General features: G+C 39.9%; 1 protein-coding gene across 6 annotated transcripts; it reads right to left on the reverse strand.

The window, feature by feature from the left end:
- Positions 1-130: 130 nt before the first annotated feature.
- On the reverse strand, positions 131-15552 carry LOC121620380 (NACHT, LRR and PYD domains-containing protein 12-like). 6 transcript variants are annotated; one of them, XM_041956414.1, is made up of 14 exons: positions 15408-15551; positions 13428-13463; positions 13166-13239; positions 12086-12163; positions 11066-11351; positions 8887-10615; positions 8592-8765; positions 6448-6618; positions 6127-6300; positions 5038-5211; positions 4765-4929; positions 3960-4133; positions 2377-2423; positions 131-869 (listed from the first exon to the last, which is right to left on the reverse strand). In XM_041956414.1, exons 5-14 carry the CDS (start codon positions 11337-11339, stop codon positions 289-291), a joined length of 3663 nt encoding a protein of 1220 aa, XP_041812348.1. In that variant the 5' UTR covers positions 11340-11351; positions 12086-12163; positions 13166-13239; positions 13428-13463; positions 15408-15551; the 3' UTR covers positions 131-288. The 6 variants fall into 6 exon arrangements, with proteins under 6 accessions (XP_041812348.1, XP_041812349.1, XP_041812344.1 ...); XM_041956415.1 differs by having other exon boundaries at positions 11066-11368; XM_041956410.1 differs by having other exon boundaries at positions 12328-13239.
- Between the last annotated feature and the right edge of the window lie 2605 nt (positions 15553-18157).

Genomic DNA, 18157 nt, shown 5'->3' on the forward strand with positions numbered 1-18157 from the left:
GACAAACACGGCATCATCAAACAACATTTTCTCTGCATCAAACGAGAAAATAGCACATTATATCAAATTTGGCTATCAGTCTGTATTAGTATCCACAGCCCCCCTATACCCTGCCTGAAATCACATTTAGTTTTACTTAATTAGGACATTCATGATCAAACAACAGGAAAATATTTGGTCAACATATTTTTTTTTTTTTTTTTTGCAATAGCCATTTATTGTATTTCCATTTACTAATGACCACTCTGTACAAATTTTCATTGTTAGCACCAGAGTCAGAATTGTGCGCTACACAGATGTTGTTCCCTTGTCTATCTGACACAGAGACACTGAGGAACCAACCTGTGACACTGTCATTACTTCGAACCTAAACTCAAAGCCAAAGCCCGGGTAGAGGGGTTCGGTGAATCTAGAGAAGACGGTGTAGACACGTGTCAGTGTGTCAGAGGAGACTGTGTAGAAGGACAGAGTGCCTGCAGGCCAGTCCAGATACACAGCCACTTTGTTAGTGACCTTGTCAGGGATACATATCTGTGTTTCTGTGTCATTGTGCCAAATGGAGTATCCCATATTGTAATTGTACAGACTCCAGGACTTGTCATTACCCCCAAATTTGCAGTTGTTACCGCTTCCCCTCCTGGTGATTCCTTTGTAAGTGACCGCTAAATAAAACTTTCCCTTAGTCTCCATCTCCCAGTAACAGCGACCAGTCAAACCATCTCTACACAGCAGCTGTTTGAAGAGATCAAATCTCTCTGGATGATACCGATAAGGCTGCTCCTCCTCCACATACCTCACCCGTCTGTTGTTCTCAGACAGTATGAGCGTCCTGTGTGCTGTGTTTGGGTCCAGTGTGAGTTCACAGGCGTCTGACGGAAAGAATAAGACAATGAATAAGACAGTACAAAACAGTATGTATAGTCAGTATTTGTTGATATACCAACAACGGTGCAGTTAGTATGATTAACAGTACGCTCTCTGCTTCAAAGAACTCTCACCACCCCAAATATTTTTTTCCCTGGGACCCGCTCAGTCTGCTTTAGCCGCGCTGTGTCAAGCCATGCTGTTGCTGCTTCACAGGAGGGAGTAAGCACGCAGAGCCATGCTGATGTGGTCCTGCCTGGTATGAGGGCTGGCCACGGAACCCAATCTGTGGCTGCGTAGCTGACTAGTAACTGGAGTTTCCGACAGTAGTTGTGTTGGTTGATAGTATCAACAGCAAGAAACATGGTCAATACTAGCTGGCATGAAAGAATAATTATAACTAGCTCTAACGAAATATTTCAAGCAGACCTCTTTGAATTTTTCTCTAATGAGGTGACTCCTGTTATTTCTGTTTTTTGAAATTCTCCTTCTTCTGCCCTGCTGCATCGCATAGTTTGCTCACTCCAAGAAAGGAAAATGGAAATGCACTAATTTGCATTTTCAAAATTTTGCATAAAATTCACCTTTAAATAGCTGAAAACACAGCTATTAAGTCACTTGTGTTTGAAGGTTTGCAAGGTGCACCTCTATTCCTCAATACATACGCATTTAAGGGAGGATTTGGCAAAATAACAGGAGGGGAAATATTAATGCATTCCACTGGCTTCATTTCTGTCAAATTGGAGGAAAATTCTCTGTCTCTGAAGGTCAGGTGTAAACATAGCGCAGTCAGAATTTTACCACAATAAGCACACCATCATGCTCTGGTAAACCTGGCCCTCTGATAGTCTGTTCTCAGTCTCAGTGTGTCTTTAGCTTGGGTCTGAATCTCTGTGGCCTGCTGCAGGGTGAAGCTGCTCCTTGAGGGAATATGTCGCTGTTAGTGTCATACGTGTGTTACAGCCGGCTGTGTCCTTAGTGTTGACCACTTTTTTCACAAGCCCCAAGCTGGGAAAAAGCATGTGAGCTTAATACAAGGAAATACACAGGACACATGTCACAGGATCGCATGAAGTCTTCAGTGTTAGTCAGTCTGGAGACCTCAAAAGAGAAAAGGGTTTACCCTGAGTGATAGCAGCAAAACTAAAGAGGTGAGCTGAGGAGTGGTCTGAAAAGTCTTTTGTAAGATGAATACTTCATATATTTTGTCTGTGGGTTATTTCCCCTTTTGGATTTTGTATGAGTATGCTTCTCTTTTTAAGTTTTGACATGCAGGGTACAACTGTACAATATATAGGTAATACTGTATATGTGACAATATACTAATAATATTTTGTATCAATCCATATACAAAACATTTTGTTGTAAGTACAGTCTTCAAAAAAATTTATGAAAGGGACCATCATCATGCGGCACACTGCACATGTACGATACTGTATATTCATTTGCAATATATAATACATAAGTAAACTGTAGGATGAGGGGTGAGCCCATAAGACACAAGATACTCACACTTCTGCAGACCAGATTTTAACCTGTGTACTCCACCGTGGTCCAGTCTGAAACAATAGTTACGTAGTCAGCAAAACAACTGATGTGCAAAACAACCTAACAACTAGAAAACACAACATTACACAAAATGAAAAATGTGTTCTGGTTTTGACGTAGTGTTCTTTAAATTTTGTGTTTTCTAAAATGTTTATGTTGTTATGTTTCCTGAAACATGACAGTTATTGTATTTTTCACCTCAGAGCCACCGTAATATTGTCTTTGTAGAAATAAGTGCCTTAAATATTGAGAGGAGAAAAAAAATGTAGACATTATTTTCCAACCTGATTAAAAATCTTTGCTAAACTTTAGTGTCACAACTTGGGTCTCATTTTGGTAGTTTCAGAACACATCAGTCATGATAACACTGTACTCAGCGAGGTCACAGTTTGAGTAACATCATTCGCCTATTTTCTCTACAGAGGTTTGTCCAGCAGTTTTTAAACCTTTTTCCAAGTTAATTTTGTCAGTAAGGTCCTGTGTCAAATTATCTTTTTGGTTTTTAATCTTATTTAGTCAACATCATCCTGTTTGATTTATTTATTTGTGTTTTTCGTCAAGTTTTAGTTGACTAGCATTTTAATTATTTAATATCAGTCAGTGTAGTCTAACCAAAACCAATGTTTTTAGTCAAACTTATTCTTTCTCAAAGCTGCGGGACGAGTTAAGGGACGAAAATTTGGAGGAGGAAGAAAAATAATAAGAAGAAACGCGCGGGATAGTAATAAGTGACACGGGGCGTATTAAGATTTAATCGAATCATTATCTGATGAAAATGATGAGAATGCAGCTTGCAGAAAGTGTCCGGTCCAGTGGTCTGATGGTAGCAATTTAAGGTCCAGATTCATTTTGATGCCAAATCAAATAAAGTTCATTGTGTTGGTTATGTAAAGGACAAATAACCACAACATTTTTATGTCACCAAATTCATCAGTTAGTAATTTAGCTGACTAGGTGTTGGCTGCACACAGGCTGTTGTTTAGGCACATGGCTTATATAGCTATATAGACAGTAGCTCACTAGTTTTTCAAAAGTCTAAGAATATTTTGTTCCTCTTTTTTGTCAACAATAAAGAGAGATTTCGGTTAAGGTTTCAGATTTTTAAACTATATTTTTCTCTTGTCGTCATCACCATCAACAATATTGGATGTTGATAGTAACAGTGTTTGAAAAAAGGGTGTCAACAAACATGTTTTGTCATCGTTACCGTTAACCCATAAGAACCCACAGTGACACAGGTGTCACACGTCCAAATCTTCCTAAAACATGAAATAATCTGAGTTCTCAACGCCCAGTGTGACACATATGTAACATTAGATCTTGGACAGTAGGGGGTGGTGTTTTGAAAAAAATGTCAGAAATGTGTTTTATGTGGTCTATTTAGTCTGTCTTATGTCCCCAATAATTTTCCTAAAAGCAGAAATGAACTCTCTTTCCAATTAAAATTATTTTCAAGATCAAGACCCAAGTTGTACTAAATGAAGTAATCTTTTCCTCTGCTCCTGTCAAGGAATGAGTGTAAGTTGTCAGTCCTCTATGAGCCATACTTTAGATTCTCCAGGCTCCACTGTGGATCCTCCAGACCAGCAGAGAGCAGGGTCACTCCTGAGTCTCCTGGATGATTGTAGCTTATATCCAGCTCTCTCAGGTGGGAGGGGTTGAAGCTCAGAGCTGAGGCCAGAGAAGAACAGCCTTCCTCTGTGACCAGACAGCCTGACAGCCTATAAACATTGACGCATAGTCAATTCATTTCCATTGTGACTCATCCTGACTATGACTGGACTTAAGAAAGCTGTAATGAAAATGTGCACAAATGTTCAAAAGTTTGGAATTACCTACCACAAAAGCTTGATTCAGGACAGTCAGATGGCAGAGAGGACTACTGTGTATTTTTGAATGGTCTTTTATGTGTTATAGACAGTCCTTCTTAAAATGGTTATTTTACATGAAGGTTTTGCAAAAAAAAAAGTAATGTTGTGCACATGGAGAACAAAACGCTGTACAATGGTTCAACCAGACTGACAACAGAAAGGGCAGAAAGAGGCAAAGATACCTCTGAGCAACAGTTAAATGAGAATATAAGAAATCACCTTAGGGAGGAATTTCCAGAGACACTCTGGAAATGGGATGTCGAACAAGCTTATACAGGTGTGATGGCCAGGTGTCCACTGACTTTTGGCCTTATGGTGCACATTTATCGTCTAAATTATGCTGTTTTTAACTGTATTAAAATAGCCAATTGTTTGCAAATTGAAGGAAAGACGAAAAAATCAATACAACAGGTGATCCCAAACTTTTGAACGGTCGTATATGTGAGGGAGCCTTTACATGTCGATGGAAATCTGTTCTAACCTGAGAGTTTCCAGTTTACACTGAGGACTCTCAAGTCCAGCAGAAAGAAGCTTCACTCCTGAGTCCTTCAGGTCGTTGCTGCTGAGGTCCAGCTCTTTCAAACCAGAGGTGAGAGCTGATGCCAGAGCTTCACAGCTTCTCTCTGACAGCTTACAGTGACTCAATCTGGATAAGAATTAATGACAGTCTGGGAGGGTCTGCAAATGTGACTATTAAAAAAATGAAAGAAGATACAACCATCTCCGAAGATACCAGATATTTCACTCTGCTGACCTGAGAGCTTCCAGTGTACGATGTGGACTTTTCAGTCCTGCAGAAAGGAGCTTTACTCCTGAATCCTCCAGGTTGTTGTAACTCAAGTCCAGCACTCTCAAGCTGGAGGTCTGGAAGGTGAGAACTGATGCCAGAGCTTCACAGCTTTTTTCTGACAAGTCACAAGCACGTAGTCTGAGGAAAAAGCATGAAAAATACTCATTAGTTGGTCTTGGGCTAGAAATTTAAAGCAGGTGGACTAGGGATGCACGATAACTGTTTTTTAAAACCGATACCGATAACTTTCAGCTCCTAAAGGCTGATACCGATAACCGTATAGCTAACATCATGACATCAATACCACAAACAAAACCAAGACTAGACTTATCTCTGTAAACAAACTGAAAAAAGGGCAGTAGTAAGGCAAGCGCCATCATGTCCATGATTAAATCTTCAATAATCTCAGCCCGTGGGTCTCATAGTCGGAGCGAGGCACTGCCGTGCTGACAAAAACCCATATGTTATCGGGGCTATTCGTCATGATATCGGACTTATCAGAATGACGTCATAATTTCCTGTTATCGGCCCGATAACTATCGGCCCGATAACTATCGTGCACCCCTAAGATGGACCCTTACATATTGAATTAACTGTGCATAGAGATGGACTTTTTAGGCCACATGCTGCTTTAACGTCTCTAAATTAATGAAACTTGTCTTTACATTAAAGCAATCACAAAATTGAAATTGTGTATGTTAAAGGAGGCAACAAATGAATTGTAAGATGGAGTATGACTGGGAGGCACATTTCATTCATGTTGCAATTCTGTTTGAAAATTAAATTCATCATTTAACACATAATTATTATAATTATGAATGTAATGATCTAAAATGTGTAATTCATCATTAATAATGCACAATAGAAATTCAGTTTTACTTAATTAATTTAAATCGAAACAAGAAATGTGTTCCTTGGATGTTTATGTCTATCTCCACATGAGCAACTCCAGGTTTAGTAGGCACACTTACTGGCACCCGCAGGTAAAAGTTTTAAACGTCAGCCAGAAGCTATTACGTCAACCGAAATAACTAAAATAAGAAACCAGCTCACCTGAGAGTTTCCAGTTTACAGTGTGGACTCTCAAGTCCAGCACTGAACACCTGCACTCCTGAATCCTGTAGGCTGTTCATACTCAGGTCCAGATATGTCAGACAGGAGGACTGGGAGTTCAGGAAAAAGGCCACGGCATCGCAGCATTTCCATGTCAGTGCACAGCCTATCAACCTAAAAAAGAATAGGTGTGAGAACATCAGCTTTAAAAATGGAGGGTTTCTATTTAATGAGACAGAATTTAGGTTCGTGTAGGCTTAAGTAAGATGTTCAGCTGCCGCTAGGCGGTGTCACAGATTTGGGTGTGGTTTGTCGGCTGACCTGAGGGTTTCGAGTCTACAGTGTGAGCTCTCCAATCCCGCAGAGAGCAGCTTCACTCCTGAGTCCTGCAGGTCGTTGTTAGAAAGGTCCAGCTCTCTGAGACTGGAGGACGGGCAACTGAGAGCTGAAGACAGAGCTCCCAATTTCGAGGTCAGATTGCAGCCACTCAGCCTGACGAAGAATGAATGGTGACAATACTTGAAAAATTAGTTTTGTGCGGTCTGACAGAACGCTGATTTCTTTATAGTCACAGTAGTTCCCTTCTATTACTCTTTTTATTATGCCCTGTTTGTTCTGCCCTCGCTGCTCGACTTGAACACAGCTATGCAGACAGATAACTCTTTGACAATCTTTAATGAGACGTTCAATTATCACCAGAGTAAAACTGGAGGAAAACAACAAAACAATATTCAGTCACTTGGCTGTGTTACAACAGATATGAATAATAAATTTGTTTAACAACTTCAAAGTTCAGTAATAAATTGCAAAATATGTATACAAAGTGAGTATTACTAATAGATGCCGCCCATACTAGCATTAGGCATGTGAACAAGTACTGCTCAATGAACGCTCTATGACATGTTTAGATAACAGACTATAAATGCTCAATTACCACAATCACTATGTAATAAACTGCCAAACTGCTCACTAAAATGATCAAACTGTAAGAAAAGAACGAAAGTGATGTACATTTTAAAGCTACATACAGTCATAATAAGGCCATCACCGAAACAATGGTTCAATAATTCTAACCCTTTAAATTACTCAAACAGAAAACTGACCCTCAACACACCTTCTAAGACATGTTCATTACTGTAAATGCTCACAGGCAGTACTTCCTGTAAAGCAACAAGGAAGGATGGATGAAAAATAAGTTTCGCATTTAACCCTCTGTAGGCCATTAACTTAACATATCAGACTCACTTCCTACTTCTTACTGACTTGAGTCATTCTGATTGGCTGTAACCTAGGCAAATGAATACACAGGCAGTATATCACCACCTACTGGCAGAACTAAAAAACAGCACTCATCTCTGCCAGCACACTGTTTATTTCTTATCATACCTCCTTAAATCTTTATTATCAATAATATTGTGAGCAGTGGGTAGTGGGAGAAAGTGAAAGAGCAACATTCGTCCCTTCACCATTACCATCACTGAGGTGGCCTTAAAGCAAAATTTCATATTTCTGTGTGTTTCAACCTGCCATATTTCCCAAAATGTATCCATTATGACTCCATGAGTCATGCTGACTTTGCGCTTGCCACTTTCCTTGCAGAGATTCAGGGAACTGAGGACTTGCACAAAACATATATTAAGCTGCATAACAAAAGTAGGCGCCTGTAATAACCAGTATGACGTGGATAGTGATTCATTCAGGGTGCTGGCTGACCAACACTAACCACTCTACATATTCATCCATGCACAACAGTGTGTTTACAAATTCTGCAATATGTGTCTATTGAGATTGATCCCAGGTATATAACTACAGCAAATTGGTTTGTAGTTCTGATCAACATTGGCATCCTGAAGACTGTGTTTCACCTCCCTGAAATCAACTGGACACATTGTGGGAAATACTCCAGTTTAAAGTAAATTCTTCTTTAAGCAATGCACATGACCCTCAACTGCTCCAGAGGACATCAACATCACAAACAGTGGGTGTACAGGATAGTCTCCAGAAGTGAATATGTGTTTGTCCATGTGTCCAAAGTTTTAGACAAATTGAAATTTTGACCTAATAATGATGCCAGATAAAATCAGATCACCCACAATTACAATTGATCCTCAAGGGAACAACAAGTCTGTACAAAATTTTGGCCTTGTACCATCCCATAGCTGGAGATAGATGAAATGTCAGAGCATTCATTAAGTCATTAGGATTCGTCTATCGAAGACTACAAATACCTATGCCAGATTATCATGGCAATCCATCCTATATTTTAAAGATTAATATCTGACCAAAGTGATGGACTGACCAACTGACCTTGCTATGTATCCCGAGAACCACACTGTGGCTCCATAATGTGTAACAATATGCCACCTTAACAAGCAAAAGTAAGATTTTCATTGTCTAAGTCGAGACAAAGACAGGCCAAAGTTACATAAACGAGTGAAAAACATTGTTAAATAAAACAAACAGACCTGAGAGTCTCTAGTCTGCACTGCGGATTCTTCAAGCCACTTGTGAGCTCCTCGACACCCTGTCTCATCGCATTGTTGTAACTCAGGTCCAGTTCTCTCAGATTAGAAGACTTGGAGCTGAGAACTGAGGCCAGAGCTTTACAGATTTTCTGAGAGAGCTTGCAGCTACTCAGCCTGCAGATGTCATAGCCAGAGAAAGAATGAGTAAGAACCTTAAAAATTCTTAAAAAAAAAAAAAAAAAAACTAAACAAGACATGTGCAGTATTGAATAAGTAAAGTATGTTGTACACTTACAGAGCTAGACTCGAAGCCTGAACCACTGGCAGCAATCTCAGGAGACATTCCTCAGAAGCAGAGTATTTCTTCAGGTCAAACACAGCCAACTCACTCTCTGATGACAGTATGATGAAGACCAGAGCTGACCACTGAGCAGGAGACAGTTTTTTTGTGGACGGGCTACCTGAACTGAGGTATTGTTGGATCTCCTCTACTAGGGAATGATCACTCAACTCATTCAGACAGTGAAACAGGCCAATGCATTGCTCTGGAGAATGATTCTCCCTGATCTTATTCTTGATGTACTGGACTGTGTCCTGGTGGCTCATTAAGCTGATTCCTGATAGTTTCAACAGGTCTTGAAGAAGTGCTTGATTGTTCTGCAGTGAAAGGCCAACAAGGAAGCGGAGGAACAAGCCCAGGCGTCCATTTGGATTCTGCAAAGCTTTGTTAACTGCACTCAGGAAGAGAGGTTCAACTGCAGATTGCTCTGTGATGAGCACAGACTGTTGGGAGGTTGATTGTTCTTCAGACAAGAGGTTGACACCAGAGTTGATGAATGATACGATGACATAAACAGCAGCCAGAAACTCCTGAAAGCTCAAATGGACAAAGCAGAAAAGTCTCTCATGGTTCAGCCCACGGTCCTCTTTAGAGATCTGTGTGAACATGCCTGAGTACACAGAAGCAGCTCTAATATCAATGCCACACTCTGTAAGGTCTGCTTCACAGAAGATCAGGTTGCCTTTCTGCAGTTGCTCAAAAGCCAGTTTTCCCAGAGACAGAATCATCTTGCTGGTCTCGGTGTCCCAGAGTGGATCTGTCTCAGCTCTTCCATAATATTTGACACTTGCCAGTTTGGACTGATGTAATAGAAAAAGGATATACATCTGAGTCAGGTTCTTGGGCAGCTCTCCTCTGTCATTGGTGTTCAATACATCCTCCACAACTGTTGCGGCGATCCAACACACGACTGGGATGTGGCACATGATGTGGAGGTTTCGTGATGCCTTGATGTGGGTGATGATCTTGTTGGCCAGCTCCTTATTCCTGAATCTCCTCCGGAAATATTCCTCCATCTTTGGATCAGTGAACCCTCTCACCTCCGTCATCTTGTCAATGTGCCGTGGAGGGACGTGGCCGGCTGACTCGGGTGTTGTGGTAATCCAGAGGCAGGCAGAAGGGAACACCTTGCCCATGATGAGGTTTGTCAGCAGAACGTCCACTGAAGCCGAGTCAGTAACCTCAGTCAGGATCTCATTGTTGTGAAAGTCCAAAGAAAGTTGACACTCATCCAGACCATCAAGGATAAACACAATCTGTAGCTTATCAAACCCACATATTCCTGCTTCTTTGGTATCAGCAAAGAAGTGATGAATAAGTTCCAACCAGCTGTATTTTTTCTCCTTGAGCAAATTCAACTCTCGGAAAGTGAATGGAAATATGAACTGTATATCGGTGTTGACTTTGTCTTCCGCCCAGTCCAGAGCAAACTTCTGTGTCATGACTGTTTTCCCAATACCAGTCACTCCTCTCGTCATTAATGTCCTAACTGATCCACCAGATTTGGGTTCAAATAAGTCTCCTATATTGATAGCGTGTTCCAAATTTTCCTCTGTGATAAGGAGCTCAGTGTGGATCTCATTCATCAACATCTGCCTTCCAGATTCTGGATCTTGCGCCAATAAATGCTGAAACTTCTTCCTCAGGTTGGATTTCAGTTTACGCTGACAAACAGTGAGAGTCTCTGAAAGCATAAACAACAGGCAACATCAACTGGAATATGCTACTTTAAGTGGAGTAATGCCAACATCTGCAGATAAATAGACACAAACACATTTCTATCTTCACGTTAACTGTTCAGTCTGTTACTGTGGGGTGGAGCAGCAGCCCGACAAAATGCTGCAAGACTTAATTGTAATTTCTGAAAACATATTTTTTGGCCACTTGGGGCAGCAGAAACAAACTGTACACACCACACAGACAAAGATTATATTGTTTTCAAACACTTTCTTATTTACACATCCAGGCATTATGGATCAACACTAGTATTCATTCAGAGTTGTATTCCCGATCACCTGTAAATTTAAATATTCATGGAATAAACCTGGAAGAATAAAAATGATCGGAGAACAGACGGACGAGCTAGCCAAGATGAACCTAACCTTCATATGTTTACTTATTTTCCTGTACTCACCTTTGGTTGTTGAGTTGATGTTTGATAACCGCTCCACCAGGTCATTTTTTTTTATCATCTTCAAAACTTTAATGGTCACCTCCACTGCATTTTTGTTGTAGGTATCCGTGATCTCATCCACGGTGTCCAACCTGTCTGCATTCTCTAATTGGCTCTTCGGGATTGCTGGGAAGCCTTCCAAGACCTCAGCCTGCTGCAGGTACCATTTGAACTTTTTAAACTCTCCGTCTGCCAAATCCTCCAACGCTGCCAGCAGCTCTACAGGTGTTGCCATGGTTTCTTCTTGCTGAAATGGCAATAACCCTTGATAACAATTTGCAATAAGGGTGCAATAACATTCAAAACATCAGTTACACCGAAGTGCATAGAATATAGAAACATAACTATATATAAATTTATTTCAGTTTCAACATTTGATGTGTTGTCTATGCTATGTTTATGCTTTCAATTAAATAAGGAGTTTCAGTGTTTCGCAAATCACCACATTCTGTTTGTACCTACGTTTATGCACTGTCCCAGCTTTATTGGAAGCAGGGTTATGCAATATGGGCATGTTAACCAACACTTATTAATGTAGCAAATATTTCACAATATATGTAACACCCATTCCGTGTATTGGTATGAAATTATGTGACTCTGATCTGTGTAGTTATACTATGAGCGAGGCCTGGGTACGGTTTCAATTTAATACCACTGTTACCTATATTTATGAATCCCTTGTTTTCTAAATGAAAGAATGAATTAGTGGTGCCTCCAATAAAATTAAGTATGTAATGTGAAATGTTTTTATACCTTCCTCTTTAAATAGGTATCTATTTTTAGATTTCAACCTTTTAAATCAAATTTGAATTTACCAAGAATTACCTATAATGAAATACAACAACACAACAAGAGTACATGCAATGCAATATGAACAAGTTTAGTTAATATTTCGTTCAAATAAAACAAACAGTGGTTCCTCGGGTCACTGATAAACTAAATGTAAATGCATGTGCAAGCTTTCAATCAGTAGTTACTCACAAATCCAGGGATGCTGTGAGTCAGGGGGGTAAGTGAGGCGAGGCTGCGGGGTGGTCAGCTAAGCAACAGGCCTGCACACTGTTTCATGGTGATATAGCAACAGCTTGTCTTAACCAATATGCTAAACATGCAAAGCGAAAGCAAAGCTTATAACTAGTATTACTTAGCAACAGGTGTCGTTTTTTCACTACAACACTCACTCAGTCACAAGACATCAAAACAACACACACAATCTTATTTACCTCCTCGCAGGTCACAACAGTCCAAAACCTGATAACGACTGGTCGTCAGTCATTAAGTTACAGACGATATTGCTCTTGTGTTGTTATTCTCTCGGCGGTGATACTTAGTTTCTGCGTCTATTTACAGCCCAGGTGCTAGAGGCATACCACTAAGCCCCACCCCTCTACCTGAGAGTGAAAATAGGTTGGCTGTTTTGCTTCCTGACATTCAATCACAGTAAAGAAAAGCAAGAGTGACACATAAGGCTGCTACTCAAGTTAGATTATCTTTTCTGATAATACATGTGAAATAAACTATGCTCATTTACATGAACTCTTTTATGTTTCTTTACATTTTATCCATCCATATGAACTTTTTTAAACATATTTTTAACCATATTATGAACATGGTATGCAAACTATTTATATTTTAATGTCTGAATGACTTTCAACCAGGGCCACATATAAACATCCTTATTAACATTTATTGGTGATGTGTGTATTTGCTAATGGGGCAGTCCAGCAATTTAGTATTGTAAAGAGCTGGGGGACAGATTTACACAAGAATGGTCAAAATTGGGGAAATAAATTTTATCCCTTACTATCCGTGAACCTCTAAAAAGTAGGACTGTACATTTCCCCTGATGCTAACCGAAATTGACATTGACAGAGCAACAGAAGACTCCAGTTCACAAGGTGAGTCAAACTCCTCATGATGAAAAAACTAAATTTAAAGTGTAAAAATGGATGAAGCAGAAATCGTTATCCTCACTCACTAACAACACATTTTTAGAACCTGCCTAAAGTTACTTAATTTAAGGAACAGTCCACTGAAAAGATATATATTGAGAGACCTGACCTCGTGTAAGCTTGGGTGGTAGCCGTGAAAAGTTTGTTGCTTGCTCCTTTGGGGCAGATGGCAGCTGTAGTCAGCTTGGAATAAAAGCAGTTCAAGCAGATCAAACATCAAAAACATCAAAACAGCCAAAATAAAATAGCTTACAGTAAGTATTGAAATATAAGTTACTGTCTAATATTATATAAACAATTACATTCCCATCAAAAAATTAAATATGTTTCAATCAATAAAAAAATACATTGATGATATCATGTGTACGTACCTTTTCACTCCGGAATATAACCTGCCACCACAATGACTGCAAGTAAAGACGGAGAGAGAGAAAGGTTTATCTTCACAGAAATTCATCACTGTGACAGGACTTGCAAAGCTTTTTCTCCTTGCCGTTCCTGACGCAAGTGTATCGAGAGAGATTAATCATTAATGCACGGTTTCAGAAAATACCACTGACTAGACTAGAGTTTCAACATCTTAGGCCATGCCCTTGACTTGAGTTACAATACCTACAGTATGTATCAAAGCACCAGCAATAAACTCATGTGAGTGTTCTCTTCTGCAAATGTGGTATGTGGTATATGTCAGGCAGGCTATCTGAAAGGACTTCAGCAAGTTGTCATTTTAGTTTTTTAAACAACGGAGATATAATGTGTTGAAATAAGAGAAGATAGAAAGAAGACAAATTCAGGCTGGCAGTAGTGGGTGAAAGGGGCTAGGGCACTTGACAGGAAAATGCAGTTGATGTACAGCAGCCATGTCCAAACTATTCCATAAAGGGCCGTGTGGCTGCAGGTTTTCGTTCCAACCAAGGAGGAGCACACCAGGCTGGAATCAATTAATCAGCTGATCTCAGTCTTCAGCTGATAACTAATGATCCCTTGATGTTGATTGGTTGGCCTGGTGTGCTCCTCCTTGGTTGGAACAAAAACCTGCAGCCACACGGCCCTTTATGGAATAGTTTGGACATGCCTGATGTACAGGGTAGCTGTAAGATGAATGTTGTAGGATTGGGGGTGTAGATGGGGGTGGGTCACCAGAAATAAGAAGGAGGGCGTACAGGTTCTATGTCTGCAGCCTGTTTGTAACTGTAACTGTAACTGGATGACATCGTAGGCCACGTCCACATTTGCAAAGGGGTGGAACATTGATGTATATGTGAAGATTCCCTCCTTAGCTAATATGGCCTGATGCTAATGGCTAGCACCTCAGTAATTAGTCAGGTTTAGTGATTCAGCTAGGTACATTGAATAGGACAGCTGTCAACAAACAGAAAAGCATGTCTCCAGTGAATCCTGGACTATCAACTAACTTGATTATCTAAGAGAAAATCGTTGGCAGGACAGGTCTTCGTTCCTTTTGAATCAGGCAGATGGAAAGTGGAGAATTTGGGGAACCTAATAAGAACGTAAAGGGATGCATTAAAGGGGGTACTGAATAGACTCTTCCGACATGAAAATACAACACGTCACAGAGCATTTCTTCATCAGTGCATGGCTCCAGGAACATGACCGGAAGTTATTCCAGGCTCTTACCAACCATATTTGTGTTAATGTGGAAATTGTTCAATGGTTGCAAGTGCAATGGTTTTGATTGGGACAACACAGGCACTAAGCACCAGCATATGGAGAGTTGTATGAGGAAAAGGTTTGTGGGCTTATTTTCATAATTGTAGATCATGCAGACAAATAAACATTTAAATATTTCACAAAAACTTAACCAAAGAGTAAAAACAGATTGGGGATTTACAGCAATCCACTATTAAACTAGGACTATAAAGTCCTAATCCATTGGTTTCCTGTCACTTGTCATTTTTATATATTCAGTTTTTGTAGAGATCAAAACAAATATAATAAGCTTTTTAGTGAATCACAGAGCCAGGCTAGCTGTTTCCCCTTGTTTCCAATCTTCGTGCTATGCTAAGAATGCTGGTGATAGCTACTTAGCATAGAGGCATGAGTGTTGCATCAGTCCACCCGTTCAACTTTTAGCAAGAAAGCAAATCCCAAAATGTCACACAACTCCTTTGATATATGGCAATACACAAGAACAAGTTCACAGTGAGCAAATGGGCAAAATCAGTTATGAAAGCTGCCTAACACTGGCCTATTTGTAGCCTTGTTCCGATCTTTTTATCATGACAAATCTGGCTGTGAATGAAGGCTAATAAAATGCTGTAAAGCAAGTTATTTGTGCAGGAGATTAGACAGGCATTGTTCTGTGAAAGCAGGAAGTGTGAAAGCAATACCTTTCCTTTCCAGACAGAGGTCTTGTTTGAAGCTCCTTTTCTAGGTCGAGGGCTTGAATCTGTGTGGCGTTATACCGCCTGACCAGCCAGAGAAAAACAGAGAAAACGAGGAACTTGAGAGTTCCTCATGTACAGTTAGTTCCTCTGGATTCCTCTGAATGAGCGCCAGTATGACTCACTTTTTCCTAAGGAAGAAATTCCTAAACTGCATCTCAAATTACCAGCACTGCTTTGCATAATCGTATTGATACCACATGAAAGGTGCAGAAAGTAAGTTACTCAAACAGATTGGATTATTTCATAAGCACCATAAACTCCATTGTTTAAGCAGATTATGCTGTGATGTCTGCTGCCTGCTGATCTAATGAAGTTCCTCTTTACAGTGGTTATTCTGCATGCACAGATACAGGAACATGCACATGCACTCTTAACTTCACTTATGAGGGTGTGGGATCTTCTTTGAGCACTGTTTGTTTTCTGTACCAACTCCTCAGAGAAATATTTGGTTATTTATCTGCTCAACTCGGAGAGGTTTTTTGCTGAACACAAACACAGCACTATGACAGTGGTGAGCGGGAACCAAAGCATGTGTGGGCCAGACCATGTCTATGCTAAACAATGACCTCAAACTCCCTTTAAAGCTCTGTAATGCAGCAGGGAGCTGCAGATTCAGGTTTTTCTTAGGCAAAGCAACTTTTCAGGTTTTATCTGTTACCTAACTTATAGCAGCTTCTAATGAAACCAGAGCAACGTGTATTTACCTAGGCAAACAGTTCCTAAATGACTATGCAATTAACTTAAACACACACACATATTTTATAACTTAGTTATTAGTCATACACAAAACTAAGTTCAGTTGAAGTAAAGCTTTCAGGCTTATTATTTGTTTTTTTCTGTTGGGCCCCACCCACGCCACTCTCCCTCGGTACACTCATCTCCAAGTTCCCATTAAGTACAGGGCACATTGCAGTGTTATTTATTGTTACCCTTCCCTGCTATTTACTCTATGCATATATAGTAACTACAGTATCTTCCAAATGAGCATTGCAGTGTCCAATTTTACGCTGATGATACCATGTTTGGTGCCACTGGATCTTAAGCAGGGCCTGTATTTATCAAATTTCAAAGAATTACACTTAAGAATGCTCTAAAGAGTCAATTTGGGAGGGAAAATGATCCCAGAATGCAGATAATACGAGCCATTTATCTGAATTTGAATCTATATGCTTACTCCTATGCACAGCAAACTGTAGGGGCAACCTTAAGAGCAACTCTCATGGGATTAATCACACATATATTCAGAGCAGGAATAGCCAAACAGACACAAGGACTTCCCTGACATAACCTCCATTATTCATTCTGTAAAAAAGAAAATCATTTTTGCATTTCTTAAGTCCACGATGATAGCATGGCTGGAAACATGTAAGGTTCATGTTCGGTCTCAAACAATAGAGCCATGTATTAACAACACATTGGCAAACATGGACACACACACATAGACACACACACAGCATTTCATGACTGCATTTGAAATAACAAACACAAAAACTTTGGTTGAAATAAAGTGTCCGGGTTTATTATTTGCATGTTTCTCCAAACAGTCATCAAATTCCATTGGAGCATACAAATCAAATAAAGGCCCTTCCTCTCCCACAAAGGGTACAACCTTTGGGTGCTTATGTGTAAGTATTTTTTGTTTCCATTTGTCTCTTAGCTCATCAGTTGTACAGAAGTGCCTAAAGAAGAGGTTTGCCAAGACATGGCAAAAGACTTAGAGGGAACCAAAGCCACCCGGTTCTGTCATCCTGCATGTCAGCTTTTATCAGTCACCTGTTCAACCTGCCTGTGTAAACACTGCTGATCTGAAGGCTCCACCAGCAGCTCAAAAATAAAATTGCACCGACCTCCACCATCTGACCAGCAGATTATTCAAACTGCTAAATGAAAACTGGATAGCAGGAAATGTCAAATGATGGAAAATAGCCTTCACTGAACTACAGCATCCAGTATATTTCCAGGCAAAAACTTCAAAATAACAACAAAATAAAGCACTGTAACAGCTTTTCAACCTAACCTTTCTGAAAAGTCACTGCAGGTATTGGGCAAAGGAAAAAAAAAAGCTGATCACAGGTGTCATGCGTCAGATCTGGGCCCATATTTGTCAAGCAGCTCAGAGGAGGAATCCTAGGAAGAGGCTAATCTATGAAGAGTCCTTCACTACCTTTCAGGAAGGACAAGTACTTCTATGACACATCGTGATGTCGCCCTTTTACGACTCGAAGAGCCACAAAGTAGAAATCATGGTGACATATTGAAATCATCCATGGTTGTAGTTCTCTGGCAGTCAAGTCCCCTTTGAAGGAATACTGTTCAGGATTTCCCAAAAAAAGAAACAATATATAGGCTGTACAGTATACCTTCAACTACTTTCATGTTCAGTTCTGTACTGTCAGACTAGTTGGCAAATGCATTGTAACATGAAGACATTTCTTAAATTTTACACTCCTATTATTATGAAATATATAATTATCTATAAATTACAGTAGATAGAGAAAGTTTTCTGAACCTTTCAAGTTTTCCACACTTCATTCATGGATTAAAATGGATTTAGTTATGTTTTTTTTTCCATCAATCTACACACAGTACTCGATGATGACAAAGCCAAAACAGGTTTTTGGAGTGTACTGTGAATTAATTAAAAAGAAAAGACTGAAACATCCTATTCTACATACAAGTATTCAGACACTTTG

This window comes from Chelmon rostratus, chromosome 17 (assembly GCF_017976325.1).
Source record: "Chelmon rostratus isolate fCheRos1 chromosome 17, fCheRos1.pri, whole genome shotgun sequence".
Lineage (NCBI taxonomy): Eukaryota > Metazoa > Chordata > Actinopteri > Chaetodontiformes > Chaetodontidae > Chelmon > Chelmon rostratus.

Coding starts and splice junctions, on each gene's coding strand:
- LOC121620380 (XM_041956412.1), bottom strand. CDS start 11,339: ATGGCAACACCTGTAGAGCTGCTGGCAGCGTTGGAGGATTTGGCAGAC. Junction 10,616..11,065: donor CATCAACTCAACAACCAAAG/GTGAGTACAGGA, acceptor TTATGCTTTCAG/AGACTCTCACTGTTTGTCAG. Junction 4,930..5,037: donor CGTACACTGGAAGCTCTCAG/GTCAGCAGAGTG, acceptor ATTCTTATCCAG/ATTGAGTCACTGTAAGCTGT.